Source organism: Antechinus flavipes, chromosome 2 (assembly GCF_016432865.1).
Source record: "Antechinus flavipes isolate AdamAnt ecotype Samford, QLD, Australia chromosome 2, AdamAnt_v2, whole genome shotgun sequence".
NCBI classification, from domain to species: Eukaryota; Metazoa; Chordata; class Mammalia; order Dasyuromorphia; family Dasyuridae; genus Antechinus; species Antechinus flavipes.
In genome coordinates, this window is record NC_067399.1 from 520,633,154 (window position 1) to 520,654,991 (window position 21,838).

Here is a 21,838-nt window from a genome sequence, read left to right on the forward strand (position 1 = left end):
GCCAATCACAGAGGTGTATCTGAGAGTTGTCTTAATTTTCATTTCTCTGATCAATAGTGATTTGGAGCACCTTTTCATATGAGTTTCATATGAGAAACTATGAAAATAGTTTCAATTTCTTCATCTGAAAATTTTCAGTTCATATCTTTTGATCATTTATCAATTCTCCATGTATTCTTTGTGCATTATATGCCATCTTTTAATTCTATCTCTTTCCTGTGACTCTGTCCCATAACTTGAATGTTCTTCTTATTTACGCCTTCATTCAAGACTTGGCTCAAATCCCATTTTGTGAAGGACAACTTTCCCAGTCCTCCTCCCTCTAAGGCTTTCTCTCTGATCTTACTCTTTGCCTATTCTTATATTTACACATTTTTCTGTAAATTTCTTTCATATACTTTGACTCTCTATGGATAGCCATAGAAAAGCTACCCCTTCCTTAGCTGGGATAAGATGTTTGATATGATTGTATCTCCATTGCCAAACTTTCTGTCCCTAGAGCCATTCAAGAAAGTAGCAAAATACACTGGCCAGGGATCACTATTATTCATATATTGTAAAGGGATGATTCTATTCCTTCATCTCTAAGGAAAAAGTGAGGAAACTAATCAAATAGATTAAAGCCATTAACTTCTAGCCATTTGTCCAATATCCACAATCACAACTAGGGGTAGTAAATAATTCACTCCCTCCATTTCATAAGGGCAATGATTAGGGGTTTCATGGAATCTCTTTGAAAGAGCTCTCCCTCTGCTAGAATATAAGCCTCCTTGAGGATATGGGCCACTGGAAGCCTTTCTTTGAAACCTTACTGCGTAGCACAGTGTCTAGCACATGATAAGTACTTAACTTTTTTTAATGGCTATATTCTTCAACATTTCACCATTGGATACTTGAAGTACCAAGCACATTTGAGGTGGATAATGCCTTTTCAAAAATGGTAGATGGAAAAGCCAATGTGGAAGATATCCAAGTACTTTGTAGTTGGGAAGTGATAGAGACAAAAATCTATCCTAGCACTAGAATAAACTTATATACCTTTTACATTCCAGTTCTGATGTATCTCTAAGGCCTTATGTTGTAAATAGACCTAGCCTTATGCAAAAAAAGATAGTCTGGCTTTGGAGTTCTTTCCATCTTCTGCCCTTTCCATGCTCCCACACTTTTCTTCCTCATTCTTGTTTTAAGATAAACTTCCTTCAAAAAAAAATAATGTAACTTCATTCTCAACATTTTAATTGACTAGAAACAAATTTGATAGCCTTCAGGGCACTCTCTTGCCCATCTCTTTTGTCTTCCACTTCCCTGTGTTGCTCTTTCTTTTTCTTTTACTTCCCCACATTTTCTCAGACCTTCTACCGTGTTTCCCCTATAATAAGACCTATCCCGAAAATAAGCTCTCCCCTTACTGTGTAAGATTCCTCTAAAATAAGCCCTCCCCCGAAAATAAGCCCTATTGAGATTGCTACTGTAGTGAAGGTGATCCTCTGCACTACACGCGCTACATTACGGTACCCTCTGTATGCACTGTCCCTCCCCTCCCCCCACCACCATGAAACGCACGCCGCTCTCTGAGCTGCATCCAATCAGAGCTGCAGCAGTGAACGTGTCATCCTGTTCTTCCCCAGTGATTTGCTTGCTGGCGCCATTGAGAGCAGTGCCGCGGAGGAGAGCTGAGGCAGGACAACATAAAAACCCAGTAAGTAAGCGGGAGTGAGGGGGCATGATGGAGGATAAAAGGGGCATGATGGAGGATAAAAGGGGCATGATGGAGGATAAAAGAAGAACTCAGCCAGCACTCACCACGCTAAAGAAATGAAGAACTTCCTTGCAGAGAGAAGAATAGATCAAGTAATGATTCCTGCAGGAATGCCTATCTCCAGACCCTTGATATTGCAATAAATAAGCCATTCAAGGACCATTTGCACATGGAAGTCAATGACTACACTGAAAATAGAATGGAAAGAAATCAGCGTGGAAACTTTGTGAAGCCCTGTCTGCAAGAAGTCGTGACTTGGGTGAAGAAGTCTTGGGATAAAATTACTGACAGCTGTGTCGCCAAGGCACTACGAGCAGGTTACCTGGACAAGACATGTTCATTTAAAGAGAGCTATATTGCTGGACATGACAGATTGGGTCCACTTCTTCTGAAGGAAATAGAGGCGCAAGACATCAGGACGGAATTCAGGGTATGGACACTTATGACGATGTTGTTGAAGAAGATGATATGATCATTATTGAATAAAGGTACTTTTTTTGTTCACATTTACCTGTTTATTAAAATTGCCGTCAATGTTCATTAAAATAAGCCCTCCCCTGAAAATAAGCCCTCTGGCGTTTTTCTGTCCAAAAAATTAATAAGACAGTGTCTTATTATCGGGGAAACACGGTACTTCACCTTTCTCTTTCAAGCCTTCCATCTACCTCTTTATCACCTTCGAAAGATGAAAGGAGGAGAAGAAGGAGAAAAAAGGAAGAAACATGATTTAGAGGATCTTGTTGAATTCAAGGTCACTTTCAAACCACAGTAAGGCATCAAAAGTGGACTTTACAGGAAGGTGAGAAGAATAATTTATTCCAATGTGCTAATGTTAGAAAGTTATTGCTAATAAGTCATTTGACATCTATCTATTTATTCATAATATCAGGGAGGACAATGTGTTCAATTATTTTAACCTGTAACTATTAAGGGCTGACTACATGCAAGACATTGTGTCAGAACTAGGGACGGACACAAAAGATGCAAATGAAAAGGTCCCACGAAATGGAAAAAACAAGAGAAAAAGAAGTAGATGATCAGTTCAAGCATCATTATATATCATTATAGCATTCATTATGTGTAATTTAGATAAGCCACTTGGTTAGGGTGTACCTCTGATGTAGGCAGGCCAATATGGTAGAGACGGCTCAGAAGATGAGACAACTATCACTGGCCTTGTATCAATGAGTCATCAATGCTCAAGTTCTTCAGTAGCTGTGGGTGCCCCAAACCCCAGGGGCACCCTATGTACAGCCCAACGTAAAAGATTTCTCCAGTGATTTAGATAACACAAAGAAACACTAGTACAGAGAAGTAGGAAAAGCTTTCTAAGTAACCAGACCCTATCTCCTCCTCTAATTGCACTGATGTGCCATGAAAAGATTCTACCTAATTCTCTCCTTTTTTTCCTTTCAAGCAAATCATATTTGTATGCCCAGAATAAAAAGGTAAGCTTAAAAATTGGGGATAATTAGATGGCACATAGGACTTGGAGTCAGGACCTGAGTTCAAATCCAGCCCCAGATATTTACTAGCTATGTGACCTTTTACAAGCCACTTCACCTTGTTTCCCTCAGTTTCCTCATAAAGAGCTAGAAGAGAAAATATCTCTGCCAAGAAAACCCAAATGGAGGTCATGAGTTAGACACAACTGAAAAATGATTCAACAATAACAACCATGTGCTAGGCCCTAGGTTTATAAGAACAAAAAATTTCAAAGTTTTGGGCAGAAGTTGCTATTAATTTTCAATTTTAGAACTAAAAGGAACTACAATTTTAATTCCCATGGTCCTAGTTCAGTGAGTTTTCACCACATGTACTAAACTATATCTTGACCTACTTAGATAAGCAGAATGGTGCAGTGGAAAATGTGCTGAATATAGTCAGAGGCCCTGAGTTCAAATTCCAGTTTTGCCATTTAACCTTTCTTGGTCTATTTCCTCATTTGGAAAATCAAGAGGATTATGGATTATCTAAGGGACTTCAAAGACCCTTTTCTGTACTGAATTTAAGTACATGATCTTAAATTAAGTATTACCTATAACTAAGTCACTCTACCAGGCCCTGGGGAGTCAAAATTAAAAACTAAGACCAAAACAAAAGAAAACAAAAATCTGAAATAACTCTGCATTCAAAGAGCCAACCTCTTACTATTCTAGCTCTCTGCTGCTCACTCTAAAATTTACAGCCATACCCTTGGTTTCTTGTCTGAGACCCAGCTTCATCTTTCTAACTGCATAAATGACTTCACCAAGCAAGCGCCACCTTGTCACATTTAACACATCTAAATTCAAACTCTTCATCTTCTCCTTGACAAAGTACCTCTCTCTCCCTTACAGCTCCTTCCCCAATTTCCTAGCTTCTGCTTTCTAGGTTACAATCCTTGCCATTATGGGCTTTCCCTTCCACGCTTCTTCTTCTCTGTGCTCCTTATATCAATCATTTTCCAAAGGCTGTTAATTGACTCTCCTAGGGAGTCATAGCTTCCTCTCCTTCTCCATGGCTACCACCCTAATCAGAATCATAGAGAGAAGGGACCTCAGCAGCATCTAATAGGAAATCTAATGGAAAAGGAATTCCCATTTGAACTCTCAAGCAAGAGAGTTTAAGCTGTGTCTAAAGAGCTGATATGGAGCTCATTACATTCTGAAGTGGCCTATTCATTCTGCTTCTGGACAGATCTAATTTTTCAAAAGTTTTTCCTCTTATCCAGCCAAAATCTGCCTCAGTAACAGTCACCTACTTTTGTCCCCGAAGCAAATAGGAATGAAGCAAATCCCTGTTTTCTTCTTCCATGTGATAATTATTTAAATACTCAAAGATGGCTATTTTGTTGCCCCTAGGTCTTTTTTTCCAGAGCAAATTTTTCCAGTCCCTTCAAGTGTTTCTCATATGACTTGTTCATTCATCCTCATATCATCTCCTCCTCATGGAATTACTAAAAAATTACTAAAGAAGCTTCTTTCTTATCTTTCTTCTTCATTCCATCCCACACATAACTACCAGACTAATCCTCCTACAACAGCACTTTTGCAATGGGGACCATTGCTTAAGAATTAAACTCATTTTTAACAAAAATGTCCTAAGTGCCTACTGTGTGCAGGATGGAGAGGCCACCTTTACTGCTGTTCATGTTCAAGGCTTATCTCAAGGTTAGCTATATGACATTGGATAAGTCATTTATGAAATGAATATTACTTTCTGCAACAACAGTATCCCCAGAAAACTCTCTGATATTTATAAATTTTAAACAACATGGGAGTCTGAACTGGGAGAATTTCCCTTTGCTGATAAAAATCATACATCTGCCTCTCTCCTTTGGGTACAAATACACAGATTGGAATTCATATCTTCCTGACTGCAGCACTTCATTTACTAGACCACCTATTTGCCCAGCTTGGGAATTGCTGAAAGACCAGTTGGACTCAATCAGAGAATATATGAAGGGGAATGATATGAAAGAAGGGATCTTTAACAAAGAGAGTGCTAAATGTTAGCCCTAAATTTTTGTATTTTATCATAGAGGCAATAGAAAGCCAATGAATATTTCAGGAATTTTTTTTAAAGACCCATTGTAGCTCCTTTTAAATACTAGATTAAATCCTATCTCCTAATTTAGTATTCAAGTACTTTCACTACCTGGCATCACCCTTAGATAATAACTTTAATCTCCCATTATTTCCCAGCATTAACTTTCCAGTCTTATTATTTTCTGTGAATGGTCATTCTTGTATCTGGGTTTTATTTGTGTTTCACTTGACTGGAATGTCCTACTTCCTGCCAATCTAGATCCTACGCTTTTGTTAAGAATGAGATCAAAACTCACTTCCTCTAGGAGGCCTTCCCTGACTAAACCTAGGCTATAATAAATTTTTTTGATTGCTGAAACCTCCCAAGATAGCTTGAGATTTACTTGCTATATTTCTTTCCTAAGAACCATTCCTTAAACTCAATTCACTCTCTCATTGACTGGCTTCAAAATGAATTTTTGGGCCCAAAATTCCCAGATTGATTTTTTTTTAAATTAGGTAAAAGAGTCCATTCTTTGCCTCAATTCTTACCTAGCCTTAATCACTGAATGGTGCAGCCTCAGTCAAACTGTGTCCTGTTGAAAACCTTAGCATAAAAAGGCCAAGGTCTCCCATTGGCATCCGGGCCATCTCCAGTCGTCCTGATCTATATCTTGACACTGGACCCACATGGCTCTGGAGGGGAAAGTGAGGCCAGTAACCCTGCACAGCCCTCCCTCATTTAAATCCAATTAACTTGCTTGTCATGGTATCATCTCCCTGATGCCCTGGTCCTCTTCGGGAACAAAGGACAAACAACAGTACACATAGTGTAGAACAGAGGTATCACACTTGGACTGAACCAAACTAAAATGTAATTGGGAAATGTTTGACAAAATCACTGAAAATACAATATAGCATGGATAATGCTAATTTGTGGTTGCCTAAAACTGTGCACTTTGTAGGAATCTTTCTATTTGAATTTTACACCACTAATATAGAACATTCACATCTCTGATGACCTGGTACTTAAGATTTATTCTTTAATTATTTGAGAGATAAATGTATATTGTGTACATATGAATACGACTATATTGGTGCAACTATGGGAAGCAATATGGCACAGTGGATAGAGTTGGCCTTGGTGTCAGAAAGGCCTGGAGTCAAGACCCACCATTGACAAACAGTGATTGTGTAACGGGGGCCAGTGACTCAATGCCCCTGCCACTCTCTGAAGACTTTAAGTTTCAGAGCAAATGATTTCTGCTTTGGTCATGAGTTTCACCATACCAATGAAATTGTGTGTGTATGTGTGTGTGTGTGTGTGTGTGTGTGTGTGTATTTGTGTGTGTATACTCACTAATTCTCACTAATTTTCTTACTAATTCAAGTAAGTTCCTTTAAGACAAGCACCTAAAAATATCTCCCATCCCCCACCCCCAGAGACTTTACCATGACTGGACACTTGACAGGTATGTAGCAAACACTGGCTGAGCACTAAATGACTTTTTGAAAAATCAGATTAAAATTCCTCCACACCTCTTTGTGTGTTTTCCCTCCCTCCCCTTTTATCTATGGTATTCCTACCTACAACATGTAAGGTAGCCTTGGAATCAGAAGACTTGGACTATTGTTACAGCTCTGCCGCTTAATAGATATGTAGTCTTAGGTGAACTATTCCACTCCTAAGACTTAGTTTCCTCATCCATAAAATGGGGATAATGATTTTCTCTTGGCTAACTCACAGGCAGTCAGTCAATCAACAAGCAGTTGTTAAATGCTGTCTGTGGACCAGGAATTGTTGTAAGTACTGGATTGTAATGAGTTTGTAGTGAAATTCAAATAAAATAATACAGAAGAAAACATTTGACCATAAAGTAAATTATAAGAAGGGAGCCTGATTATCATCTATCCACCCAGATGGATGAAAGGGCTTGAACAGATACACAGGTTGCATGTACCTAGATTCCAGGCCAGATATTTTGGCACCAAATTCCATGTCCTTTCTTCTATACTACTAAATGTGAGCTATTCTGTCTCTACGTCATTTACAGTAGAGCCATGTACATAGTAGGTGCTTAATAAAGACCTATTAGATTAGAAATCATGCTAAGTGCTTAATAGATGCTCATTGGATTGTACTGGATTGCATTCTTGGACTGGAAATTACTGTGATTATTTTCTGATGATACTATGGAATCAAACAAAATCAAGTGGACATCCTTGTAATTGTTCTTGTCTAGAAGTAGCACCTTCTCTTGCCCTAGGTCCTCCCTGGTCGTTTTTGAATTGAAAAGTGCTCTGATCTGAGAACATGTCACTTTAAGTGTATATTAGGGGAGATCCACAATTCTGACCATCACCTCTTTCAACCCCTTAATTTCCCAAACATAATATCAGTTTTCAGTTATCCTCATTGCATTGCCTGTTTCATATTTCTAGACTCACATGATATTTAGCTCTTCTTAGCAAAACCAGAGGCTGCAAAAATAATCATAGATTCCCAGACTTTAGAGTTGGAAAGAACCTTAGGAATTATCTAGTCCAAATTAACTCATTTTACCGATGAGGGAAACTGAGGCCCAGAGAATCTACATAAGTTGCCTAAAGTCGCCCAGAGCACTAGTGACTGACCTAGAAGATCCCTTTCTCAATCAGTTCTTAGGAGCAAAAACACCGAGGGAGCAGACTTACCTTTACACAGTAGTTCATGCCTGTTCCCAGCAGGTGCCGGTGAGAGGACCCATCCTGATTGCTCCCAGAAGCTGGTGCCTCCGAGGTGGGCAGGATGCAGTTATCCTGAGTTTCTACATCCAGCTGAGGAGACGAAGCAGAAGTGGCCCGGGAAAGGCTGGCTTCTGGGGAAGTCGGGCTGCTCGGAGCTGCCCCCCGACTCTCCAAGAGTTTGAGCTTGGGCACCTCTCTGGTCCCCAGGCAGAAGTTTTTGAGTCCCAGTAGGTTTGCTGGATTGGCCAGTCTGAGACTTGCCATTCGGGGCATCAAAGTACACAGTGGGGTGGGGTTATCTTGAGCCGCCAAGGTGACATCTTCCCCAGGCAGGTGAGCTGGCAAGGGGGACGAAGGAGAAGCCTGAGGTACACCTTTGACATTGACTGAAGAACCTCCAGAAGACCCTTCATCTAAGGAAGTGATGGGCTCATTCCGAAAACGACTATACTTGGCCCTGTGCAGCATCCCGGGGTACCCGAAGAGTCCTACATACAGTACGTGTCCACTGAGGCTCTCCGGACTGCGTCCTCTCATAGCCTTGGCAGGGCTGAAACAGGATACTGTTGCATAAATTGGCTTCCCCGTCTGGCAGATAAACGATATGGAAATTAAATGCTTCAACACACCATACAATTCAGAGAAAGAAAGCTCTCTAATATTCTCATTCTCTCTCTCTCTCTCTCTCTCTCTCTCTCTCTCTCTCTCTCTCTCTCTCTCTCTCTCTCTCTCTCTCTCTCTCTCCTTTGAGACTCTCACCTAAGCATGGAATTCTGCTCAGGGTTCCTAGATCATCTCTTCCCAGACATTTTTAACCCTAAGAGGTAACAGCTAATGCAGAAACCAAGTCCCCATCACTGCTTTTAGCCAGAGAGCTGCTGTCCCTCCCTGCACTGGCTCCTGCAATAGAATCCAGGCATCTAAACTGCTCTGAGCTTGGGCTTCTTGCCGCTGTTACCAGCTCTCTGAGAAAGCCTTAATGGTAGAGCCCAGACTGCGGTGAAAGCACACACACACACACACACACACACACACACACACACACAGCCTTCCACACAAAGCAGTGCAAATCAGTCAGCTTGTCAGTCCCTTAACATTTCTAGCCCACTGAAATATTTACTCCCCCTTCTGGGTCTCTGCACTTTGAAACCCTCCTTGTACAGCTCCCCAAGGGGAAAAAATGAATTGCAGGGTAACCCTTTCATATCCTTTATTCCTTTCAATAATTTTTTAAATAAAAAAATTAAAGCATATGAGCAAAATTCACTTTGTGCTGAATCAATCTGATCTGATCCCTGGCTTCTCTTGGAAAATCTCATCCTGCAAGTCGTTCAGCCCAGCAATCCAGGAAAAACTCCTGTGATGCTCAACATTCTTTCCGAGACTTAAGATCCAGCTGTGTTACTCTAAATCCTCACACAGACTCATCAGCGTTCAGGAGACTGCTGCTTCGCCTCCTCCGTCTTGGACTTATCTTCCTTCAGGATCCAGTTCACAGTGGAACGCTGAGATATTAAAAATGATATGGAGAGTGTTGCAATTTTTATGAATGAACTTTCTTGAATGAATTTCTCCCTGTGTGCAAGCTAATAAATCTGTGAATGAAGCTGAGAATAGCTGTAATTGACTGACAGTCCCAGGGGTGTTGGGTTTTCACCCAATCAGAAGGCAGCTTGATGACTCATGCACCATAAATATACTAAACTAGTAGCCATGAGAAATAAAGCTTTTTTTTGGGGGGGGGGGGAGTAGGGTGGAGTAGAAGGGAGGGAAAGAATAGGAGAGAGAGAACAGCTTTTATTTTGTGTTGTTGATGAGTGGGCAAAGGAAACAAAATTTTCCTTATCTATAAATCATCAGCAAGCATAGAGGACGGCAGGTTGCAAGAATCCTTTTTTCAGAATTGTCTCCATAACTGGGAATACCAACGGGGGAGCTAAAAATTAAATCCATTGTTCCACGGGTATTAGGACATATGGTACAATTCCTGGGGGAAGCTCTGATGCATCTTTCTTAAAACCATAGTTCTTTTTTTATTGATTGTTGGTTCAATCTTCAGTCTGGTGTGACTTCCTGTACCTATCAAATTCACTCTAAAGACAGGATGAATGCTGCAAGCCCACAGGAAGCCAGGAACTGAGCAGGCAAAGGAAGATGCAGTCCCTCTTAGGATTAAGGATGAGGAAATCACTTAGAAGAGGCAAGACAATCTCTTCTGAAGGTTTGTTTTCACAGAACACCCAGCTGGGGCTGATTCAGGCAAGACCTGTGATCCCACATCTTGCTTCCTTCACTCATCAGTTTTCTCCATTAGGTCAACAAGCTAAATTTTTTTTCTTTTCTCCTTTGAGTAAAATGATAAAAGATACAGTATATTGAAAGAACCCTAGTATGTAATCAAGTCAAATCTCTGCATAGTTTGAGAGATGCTGTCTTCTTCACCCCAGTTTCCATTGCTACATTTAAACTCCTTAGTGCTTATGGTGGTCCAACTCTCCTAAGATCTAGACACCAGCAATAGATCAAAAGATATTCTATGACAGGCAGGAAAACCTTTCTCTCTTGCTTCCTGATCCCTTCTTGTAGTTTTTTTTTTTTTTTCCAGATACAGGCTGCAAAATTTGTTTAGATTTCTTTTTCCTAATTTGGGAAAGCCCTTCCTGTGTTACAATAATTTCCCTCCACCCTCAACTTTTTCAAATTTCATTTTCCCTGAAACTTTCTCTTATTAAGCCTTGGGACAAAATCAGGAGTAGGAGATAGAGGAAGTGTTGCTTTGAGATTTTTATATAATCTCAATTTCAGAAAGGGCCTCACATATCATATTGATCAAATGGTGGCTAAACCCCAGCAACCCCAGCAAAAAGTAGTCCAGCCTTTACTCAAAAACAGCTAATAAGGGGAGGAATCCCCTATTATTTAAGGCATCCCACTCTACTTTTGGACAGTACTGATAGGAATTTTCCTCAAGCATAGATTTGACATCATCATTAGAGACTCATTAATCCTTAATGATTCCCATTGCATTTAGAATCAAATATAAACACTGGTTTGTAAAGCTCTTTACAACTTTGTCCCAGCTTATCTTTCCAGCCTTCCTATATATTACTCCCTTGCAGATACTCCATGGACCAGAAAATCTGTTCTCTGTTCTTCACAGGACCCTCTAACTCACCATGTCTTGGAATGACCATCCTCCTTGAATTGGACTTGGAATCAAGCACATTTAGAGTCAACTCTTGACTCAGACACTTATTAGGTGGGACAAATCATTAACCTCTCTGAGTCTCAATTTCCTAATCTGTAAAATAAGGAGAAGGTACTTGATTACCATTAAATCTCTTCTACTTCTAGTTCTGTGACACTTCCTTATCTGGAAGAATACTTCTCTTCCTTCAAGAAAAGCCTTAAACACTTGTAAACAAAGGATTTCCTGATCCCTCAAGTTTGTCAGTGACCACTCTAAGGGCTCTGACTCCCTCACTAAGCACGTTACATTTTACCTCCCTGTATAGTAGACAAGAGGGCTGGTCCTGAGTTAGAAAGATTCATTTTCCTGAGTTCAAGTCCTTCCTCAGACATTTTACTAAGTGATGTGACCCTTGGCTACTCACTTAATCCTATTTACCTCAGTTTCCTCACCTATAAAGTAAATTGAGAAAACCCCAAATGGGGTCACAGAGAGTAGACACAATTGAAAAATGATTAAGCAAGAATAACATTCTCTGTACACTTCTATATGAATACTTTGCCTCCCTTGATAGAATGTAAGCTTCATAAAAGAGCAACTAAATAGTGCAATGGGTGAAAGTATGAGCTTAGAATCAGGAAAGCTCGTCTTCCTGAGTTTAAATCCTGACTTAGACACTTCCTAGCAAGTCACTTAACCCTCTTTGCCTCAGTTTACTCATTGGTAAAATAAGCTAAAGAAGGAAATGACAAAATACTCCAGTATATCTGCCAAGCAAAACCCCACCCCTGCCAAATGGCATCAGAAGAATTGAACATAACTGAAATGACCCAACAACCAGCTTTGTAAGGGCAGGGGCAATATTATTTTTGTATTTGTATCCTCAGGGCCAAGCACAGTACCCAGCACAAGACAAGAGATTAATAAATGTTTGTTGATTGATTGACTAATTACATTGAGCCAACTCTGTACCCATTGCTGCTAGCTCTGCTCCCTGTAGCTAAATAGAAAAAGTCTAATTTATCTTCAAATACTCAAAACCAGCTATTATGTCCTCATTAATCTTCCTATGGGACTATATCCAATCCTTTCACCATCCTGGGCCTTTCCTCGAGATGCTCTCCAGTTTATCAATGTCCTTCCTGTGGAACTTCGAACTGAACAAATATGATCGGCTGAGATAGAGTCTATGTAGAACTATCCCCATTCTTCCCTGGACATTATGAATTCAATTTAAGATTATATTAGCTTTTTTGGGCTGCTATGTCACAGAATTGACTGAGCTTTCAACCTTTTTCACATGGACAATTGTCTAGTCAACTTTTATTCATCCTGTATTTGTGCAGTGGATTTTTCTTAAAAAGTTTAGGACTTTATCTTTATTTCGATTACATTTTTATTAGACTTGGCTCATTTTTTCAGATTTGTGTAAACATTTTATTTGCTATATAATTCAATTTGAGTTGAATTTTATCAACCACCATTTCAGGAAGAGAACCACCCATTTTCATCTCATTCACATCTATCAGCTCATCTGGGAGCTCACTTCCAGAACCTTTCTATATCCCCACCAAATATCTTTGCACCCCACAGAAACTTCTGACTTGGGCCCTTGTTCTCCTAATCATTTCAGAAAAGACCCCATTTATTAATCACTTACTCATGCCTCAACTCACCTTTCCAGACTTCTTTTTCTCTTCACCAATCACCTTGTCCCCTTGAGTACACTCTTTCCCCTTCCCTTCTCTCCTTTGTGTTTTATCTTCCTTCGTTAGAATGTAAATTATTTGAGGTTTGTATTTGGAACCTCAGTGCTTAGCAAAAGCAACTGACACATAGAGACTATTCAGTATCTACTTATCATGTCATCCTTTGTCTTAGTTATCCTTCCCAGTTTCTGTCATTTGCAAATCTGTCTGCATGTCATCTATGTCTTTACCTAGATAATTGACAAATTTCTGGATCTCATGAGATCTCCTTCGAACATGCAGGACAATAAAATTAACAACCCTCTCTCTCAGTTGGGTCATTTAACTAGTTGTGAATTTACTTCACTGTGCCATCATATAACCCAATTTCTATATCTTGTATAGCAGAGGTGACAAACATGTAACCCCATGGGACCACATGCAGCCCACGATGCTCCTGAGTGCAAGTAGTGCCTGATCAAAATGTAGGAAATAATTAACAAAAAATACAATAAAGCATAGATAATATTAATATGTAGTTTTCTAAGTCAATATATGCAGCCCACAGAGATCCTTATGTATGATTTAATAGCCCCCAATTCCATTTGAATTTAACATCATTATTGTACAGCCTGAGATATTTTATTAAATGTTTAACTGAAATCTAGTTATGCTATATCTGTGGTATTCCCATGATGCAATAGTCTTGTAATTCTGCCCAAAAGTTCAATTAAATTTATGTGATATAACTTGTTTCTCATGAATCTATATTGGCTCATCATGGTCACTATTTCTTTATCTAAGTGATCATAAACCATCCTTTTTAATATTATATTTTACAACTTTGTGAAGAATTGAAGTCAGTCTTATTGAGCTATAATTTAAATCTTATTGTCCTACAGTTTTAACTTCTAATTCCTCCTTCTGAAAAAACCTAGAAGGTTTAAAGGGAAACCAAAGCTGAGAAAAAGTATGAAATAGGCAGCTTGATCTTTGGCAGCCCTGCTCTCTTTTTGCCACTAACCTCCCCATCTACCAATGAAACCTACCTTCCTCTTCCAATTCCATTTCAGAGCCTCCTTCTCTGAAATCTCCCTTTTCTTTGCCTAAGATCTTAAGAACCTAATCTGATACACTCTCTATTGCTAAGGGAAGAAGGCTAGAGGAGACTCTCAGAGTGGCACCATTTATGTCCCAGTTAGAATATAGGCAGGGCAGCTGGGTAATTCACTTAACCCTGTTTGCCTCAGTTTCCATACCTGTCAAATGATCTGGAAAAGGAAGTGACAAACTATTCTAGGATCTTTGCCAAGAAAATTTCAAATAGGATCATGAAGAGTCAGAAATGACTGAACAAGAAGAACATATGCATTTTAATAGTCACCTTCTCTAGACAATGACACTACCTAAGAATGACTCAGAGTGAATTTCAGGCCAAGAAAAAGGGGTATGGTGCTTTGGTAAGTTAGATCAGGGAGATTTTTGCGTTTATTAGGGAACCTTGGCAAAATTTTGCAGATCACATTGGATAGAGGGCATACTATATGCAATCTGACCCTTTCTTGTAAACCTTCCAAGACATGGAAGATAATAGATTTGACAGATTTAATAGATGCAGAGCTAAAATTGATCTTAGAAGCCATTAAGCTCAGTCTCCTCATTTCACAGATGAAGAAACTGAGTCAGGGAAAGATTAAGTAGCTTGCCCAGTATCATATAAACAGGAAGTATCTGAAGAAAGAATTAAACCCAAATATTTCTGACTCTAGGTCCAGGTCAATTTATCACACCAGGCTGCTTTTTAAGGGATTAGGGCAGAAAAAGAGGGACTTTTACTAGGAAAACTTTTACCTAATTAAAGCACAGTCTTCCTAAATAGCACAAAACACTCTGTAGCAAGAAAGCATGACTAACTTTGGATTTATGTCTAAAAAACCCCTAAAAACAGAAAGGTTTTGCCCAAAATAAAGAGGATGATGAATAGTGTTAAAAGTAGCATTGGGGTATTAGAAACAAAATAGTGAGCATCTTCCTCCAAAACCCAAGGCTAGATTTCTTAACTGACTCGTGATACTGAATAACTCAGGAAAAAGCTAAGTTTAAAAGAGGAGTACATTTTGAGGTGACTAACTTGAAACAGCACTGTTTTCCATTGCTGCTGGTGCTATGGAAAGCAGGTTGTGGGAAACCAACACAAAGGTACCTTTCTTGGAGCTTCTCTAGAAAAGTTACTCTATTTGTCAATGAATCAAAGTATCTGATGATTAAGCTTCCAAATTTCATAGAAATGGACACAAGGAGGCTCAGAAATGGATTGTTAGAGTGATTTTAAAAAATATTTGTCCTTTCATTTTTAAGTTGTTTCTTCTTAGAAAATCCCATAAAGTGGATGTCCATTGCTTGGAGAATGATTAAACAAACTGATATATAAATGTCATGGAATGCGATTGCTCAGTAAAAAATAGCAAATGTGAGTGAAAGCAGGACTTTGCTTTGTGCACCCCCAGATCACCTAAACGGAAGTAGCCATATGGAAAACAGCAGGGACTTGTATCTGAAAGAAGACTCCTCTGTTTCTCTACCAAGTGGTTCAGAATATCCTCTTTGCATTGGCAATGGACAGGACTGTTCAATTACAAAGCGAGGACTCTCTAGGTTCTCTTTCCCTCACTTTCCTATACTTAGAATGGGTAAAGATGACATTCATCCCCCACACAGGTGCCATGAACTAACTTAGATTGTAAACAGCGTGAGGGCAGGGAATGCCTTTGCCTCTTTTTGTATCTGGAGCACTTAGCACAGTACTGGGCAAATAAATATTTAATAGATGTTTGTTGGTTGTACTTGATTGTACTTCATTCTTGGGGTTGCAGTTCTGTTTTGGTTGTTCTGTTTTATTTGTCTTTCTCATTTCTAGGCATAGATGGTGAAATCTCCAGGAGACTCGAGAAGGAGCTCAAGCCATTATGATTTTGGAGGCAAAATTCCAAGTTTCATGTATGGCCAGCAGGCTGAGTAAAACCCTGAGAAAGTGATAGGGTGCACAAGAACCAAACCCAAGGGAAACTTGGACTCGGAGCTTGCTGGGATTGTGCTGTATGGAAAGCCTAGTTTAGGCTGTGACCCCAATCCCTCACTCTCTGGAGACCAATCTTAAATCCAGAGGACTAATAATGAAACAGGAGAGACGGGGTACCCTAGATGAAGAATGCTGCATACCTTGTCAGTCATGATTAATTGCTTTGTTTAACTGCTGTTCTTTACTAGAAAGGAAGATTCTATAGGACAAGGCTGCTCTAAAACGATTGAGGCACTTAAAAACAAACAAACAAGGGGCAGCTGAGTGACACAATGGATAGAGTATTGGCCTATGGTCAGGAAGATCTAAATCCAAGTCCTGAGTCAGACACTTACTAGCTGTGTGACCCTGGGCAAATCACACAGTCCAATTGCCTTCAAAAAAACAGACAAAAAAGAAGTCTCCAGAAAAATGCCCATCCTAGCCTTTTATGAGATAGGGAAGAGGAAATGCAAAACTTGAAACAAATATAGTCTGGCCCCAAGGAAAATGCCCATGGGGACAGCTGGGTGTGATCAAGGCCTCTCTACCATATAAGGTAACAATGCCTCCGATGTCTGGTTTCTCTTCTAGGTGGCCCGCGGATCCTGAAAGCTGTGGAAGGATGGGGAGGGGTGGTTTTATTCCATAATGCGGTGACCAGCCAGGAATCCGTTTCCAAGTCCAGCCACAAGAAGTCAGAATGGCTGAGTCCCCTGCGCCATATTGAAACTGTGCTCAGTGGCGGGAGTTTCAGGGAGATTCCAGGAGAGTTAGCAAGTCCATGTATAATCTAAACTCTGATGAGTGAAAATGAAGCCAGAAGACAGCAGGCCGAGGACAAATATTTATTAAACACTTGGCGTGTGCCAGGCTCTGCGTTAAGTCCTGGGGTGTGCGTCTGATTTACCCAACTCTAGCCCGTGGCTGCCCGAAACTATAGCTCTCAGAGAATACCCCAGGAAGCCGTCTCAGCAGACAGGCTAAATCAGGTGGAGGGTCGCTGACCGCTGAGTGAGAAAGGTCCCCCTCCCCCCCCCCCAAACGGCCTGGCCGGCGGCACTTGCTCCAGCGCCATAAAGGCGGCTGGGGCCGGGCCGGAGGCGCTTAGTTTGGTCAGAGACGCGAAGGCCATCCAGGGCGGCCCGGCCCTCACCACCGTCTGAGCGCCCCGGGCTTGGGGGGCTCCGGAAGGGCTTGGCAACTTTGGGCCTCCCAGCTGTCACCGCTGCCCTCAGAGCGAAGAACAAACACAAATTCGGTCTTCTCATTCTACAGCTGAGAAAACTGAGACCCAGAGGGGTTCGCTTCGTTGCCCAGCGAGTGCCCGTGGTAAGTAGGAGAGCTGGGTCTTGAACTCTAGTCAGTGAACGTGGGATCTCAGATTCGTTATGCTGCACCACACTGCCCTCTGGTGGAAGAGCACCAGAAATACTGCCTGGGAGAAGAGGCGGGCTCGCTGGTAAATGACAAACTCGGGTTTGGAATATGTTTGAATGATAAAACAATAGTAAAAGTCAGGAGGAGGAGCAGATCTAGGGGAAAAGATGATACGTTTACCTGAAGATACATTCTGTAAGGCGACAACGCGGGGCGGCTAGGTGGCGCAGTGGATAGAGCCCCAGCCCTGAAGTCAGGAGGACCTGAGTTCTAATCCGACCTCAGACACTTAACACTTCCTGGCTGTGTGAGTCACTTAACCCCAAGTGCCTCAGCAGGAAAGAAAGAAAGGAAGGAAATAGAGAAAGCAGCAGCCCTGCAGTCCCAGAGCATCCCATTTCAAATCCAGCCTTAGACACTTAATAGCTGTGGGATCGGAACAGCTGGATTCAGAACTGCAACAGCTGAGCTCAAGACCCAGATCTGTGAAAGTTTGAACAAGTTATTATAGCTTCTCTGAGGCTCAGTTTCCTCATTGTAAAATGGAAATGAATATATCATATTGGAAAGGTGTGCTCAGAAAAGTGAGCGAGGCTGATGGGGTTATTGGGCCTTCTGCCATTGCTGAAGTGACAGTGCATCCCAGCAGCATGGCTGGTCAGTTCAAAAAAGCTCGAACCAATTCCCCAAATGTGGGAAAAGCCCCGGAACAGCGCTGTGAGCTGCTGGACATGCAGTGTTTTTCTGTCATGCTATTCATGTTACAAGACAGGAAGCCCTCTTTTTAGGATCATTAACTACCAAGATTTTTTTTTTAATGGACTATAGTCTTAAAGGCTCCTCATAGATTTAAATCTAGATTCTTACAACCTGCTTTGGGTCTCAGTTTCTCATCTGTAAAGTGAGGGGGTTGATCAGATAGTCTCTAAGATCCCATTCAACTAGAAATCTGTGATCTCTATAAAGTACAGATAGAAAGCCTAAGCAGAAATATCCCATAGGCAACAGGAAACGCATGCGCAGGTCCCCACCGAGGTAAAAGATGAGGGCTAGAATAGAGGTTTGAGTAGGCATCAGAAGTAACACAGTACAGGCTAATGAGTGGATATTTCAAGGGACAGAGTATAGAAAAAGAACAGCAGAGAACCATAAGGACTTCCCTTTAGGGGAGCATCCATTTGAAAGGGTGGGTGAAAGAAAGGATGAAGAGATAGAAAAAGAAGAAAAAGAGTGCTTGGATTTCCAAAATCAAAGGAGGAAAAAAAATCCAAAAATCGTTCATCATTTTCAAATACAGACCCCAACTCCTATAGAGGTGTGACCTTCAACAAGCTACTTAACCTCCTTGGATCTGTTCCTTCATATGTAAATTATGAGGATGGACTCGATGATATCTGAAATCCCTTCCAGCTTATGCTCCTTTATGATATTCCAGCTGGAAGTGACTAGTCCAAACCCCTCATTTAACAGATTAGAAAACTGAGGTCCGGGTACATGTGTGTGCTTTGCCCAAGGTCATACAGGTAATAAACATTAGTACTTGAACCAAAGCCCTTGATTCTTACCCTGTGCCATACTACCTCCCATCTATAATCCTGTGATCCTAAGAATAAAAGGGAATAATTAGTGAAAAAAGGTTACCAGACTTGCAGACTTTTTATAAGATGTCGTTGGTGACCCTTGATACAGTTACACTAAAGTGGTGGCCACAAAAGCCAGATAACATGAGGCTTTCCAGAAATTAGAAGGGAAAGTCAGCTGGAGAATAGCTGACAATATTGTGATATATGACTGTGATGTAATATTACTGTGCCATAAGAAATAATAAGCTGGTTGATTTTTAGAAAAACACGGATAGATTTGCATGAAATAATGAAGAGGAAAATGAGTAGAACTAAGAGAATATCATATGAATAACAGCAATATTATTTTAAGAACAACCAAATGACTGTCATTTTGACTAATACAAATATCCAAATTAGCTACAAAGGAAATATGAAGAAAAATACTATCTGAAGCCAGAGAAAGAACTGATAAATAGAAATGTGTAGAGAATGACTGTACACATACACACACATATACACACATACACACTTGTGTTTAATAGTAGCCATCTTTAGGGTGGGATGGAGAAAAAAGGAAAAAGAAAGAAAGATGTATAATTTTATTATATATTTTAAAAGAATAGCAAGTTGTATGTGACAGAATTGCAGTTTCATGGTCCATAATTTTTTTTATTCTACAATGCAATGAAAATGCTTGTTTTTATTTTAAATTTTAATTTTAAATTAAAATTTAAAAATTAAAAAGAAAGAGAAGAAACAGAAGTTGTCAGCAAAAGGGAAGAATAGAAGATGATTAAATGGATCAAGAGAAAGCTCTATTTTTCCTCACAATAGAGAAGGTGTCATTAGTTGGTAAGAGTGATAGAAAATCCTCATTGACAGGGATTAGAGGAGGAAAGGGACATTTCTGTAGCTTCAACTTCTAAAGACCATTTGCAGCCATTAATATATATATATAAATATATATTACATATATGCATACATATATATTATATATACATATATACATACATATATTTAATACATATATACACACACATGCACACACATATATGTATGTGTGTATATTATATATATGTATATGTGTGTATATATATATATATATATATAAAGTTCATGATTCCAATATTCTTAAATTTGATTAGAAGTCAAGGTATCCAAATTCTAATTCTGTATCCTCTATTAGAATAATAGAATCTATGGTTAGAAGAGAACTCAAATGTTATCTTTTCCAACCCTTTAATTTTACAGATGAGAAAACTGAGGTCTAGGGAGATCAACTGATTTAATTAATCAAGAGAGAGAATCTTGACCTTCTACTACAACTAGCTATGTGACCTTAGCAAGATGAAGATTAATCTCTCAACTTATTTCCTCATCTGTAAAAGCAGGAGGTTAGACTCAATAATCTCTAGATTCCCTTTTAGATCTAAATTTATGATCCCATGAAGAAACTAAACTTTGTTTTTCTCATGTGTCAAGTAGAGACAATATCTTATTTATATTTGTGCAAATAGAGTGTCAAATGTCCCTAGATCATGGGAGGCTATTGCTTTCAGTCATTAGAAGTCTTCAGGGTGGGGCTGGATGTTACATGTTAAAGGGACTTCTTTTTTAATTTATTTTTAAAATTTTTTATTGTTTTCTTTATTTTTCTGTTTATACATGTATGTTAATTTTTTAAAATATATATTTCTTTTTGAATCATGTTGGGAGAGAAAAATAAGAAAAAGGGAAAAACTATGATAGGAAAAGAAAACAGGAAAAAAGAGGGGAACATAGCATGTGTTGATTTACATTCATTCTCATAATTCCCTCTCTAGATGCAGATGGTATTTTCTATCCAAAGTTTATTGGGATTGCCTTGGATCACTGAAGAAGAACCAAGTCTTTCATAGTTGAACAACACACAATCTTACTGTTACTGTTTACAATGTATTCCTGGTTTTACTTGTTTCACTCATCAGTTAGCATAAATTTTTCCAGGTCTTTCTAAAATCAGCTTGCTCATTTTTTAAAAAATAAAACAATAATGTAGAAGAGACTTCTATTGAGATTCAGTCTGGATTTATTGGTGTGAGGTCCTTTCCAACTCTGTTGTTTGTGCTGCTCTAAGGCACAAAAATATTTATAAAACATTTAAAAATAACATCATTTGGGAAATTTGGAAGGAGTTGGTAAGAAAACAAAATGGAGTATGTAAATATAAGGCAGGAAAAACCACTAGGACTTAGGGAGCCAGACTCTACTTTTAAAGACAGAGGAGCATGTGTGAATCAATACAAAGTAGAGACAGTTTTAGAAACATTGTTATTAGAAACGTAAATAAGATGTGACAGATCTTAATCATTGAAAACTGATATAAAATAGATATTTGTAACAAATTCAAATTGACTGACATACTGATTGTGATGCTAATAGAGAATAAACCCTGTACTTAAAACCAGAAGACTTGGGTTCAAGTATTAGTTATATGAATTGTTAGCTTGCCCTTGAAGAAGTCATATAGAATAAATAGAAAATAATTAACAAGGATAAGGCACTAGACTTAAGGGGAATCTGAAAAGGCTTCTTTAGGTGGGTAGGATTTTTGCTGGGATTTGAAAGCCAGAGGGCCAGAGAGAATTCCAGGAAAGGGAGACAGCTAGTGACAATGCTTGGAATCAGGAAGTGGCAGGGTTTAAGATTTCTCAAGATCTTACAAAAATGGATATTATAAACTATCTTTACATATAACTGGGAAAAATACTATTAAGTGCAAGAATAAAAATTTTAAAGTGCCACCAAGATCAATTTTTTTTTAAAGTCCAAATAAAGAGAAAAAAAATTTGATGTGTTTTAAAATGAAGTAATCACAGGTTTTATCAGGGTAGAGAGGAGAAATAATATAGGGAAATGTGACTGGATGAGAACAGTGCTTCTCTGGGGCAGAGAGATGAACTCTGGCCTTATTCCCTTTTCC

The 21,838-nt window shown here is 39.4% G+C and overlaps 1 protein-coding gene across 1 annotated transcript in view; it reads right to left on the reverse strand.

The window, feature by feature from the left end:
• Window positions 1–8,641, reverse strand: part of SHC4 (SHC adaptor protein 4) — a 160,798-nt gene extending 152,157 nt beyond the window's left edge. The window contains exon 1 of the mRNA XM_051980618.1: window positions 7,963–8,641. Within this exon, the coding sequence (XP_051836578.1) occupies window positions 7,963–8,532 (570 nt within the window). The 5' untranslated portion in view covers window positions 8,533–8,641. The remainder of the gene's footprint in view (window positions 1–7,962) is intronic.
• Between the last annotated feature and the right edge of the window lie 13,197 nt (window positions 8,642–21,838).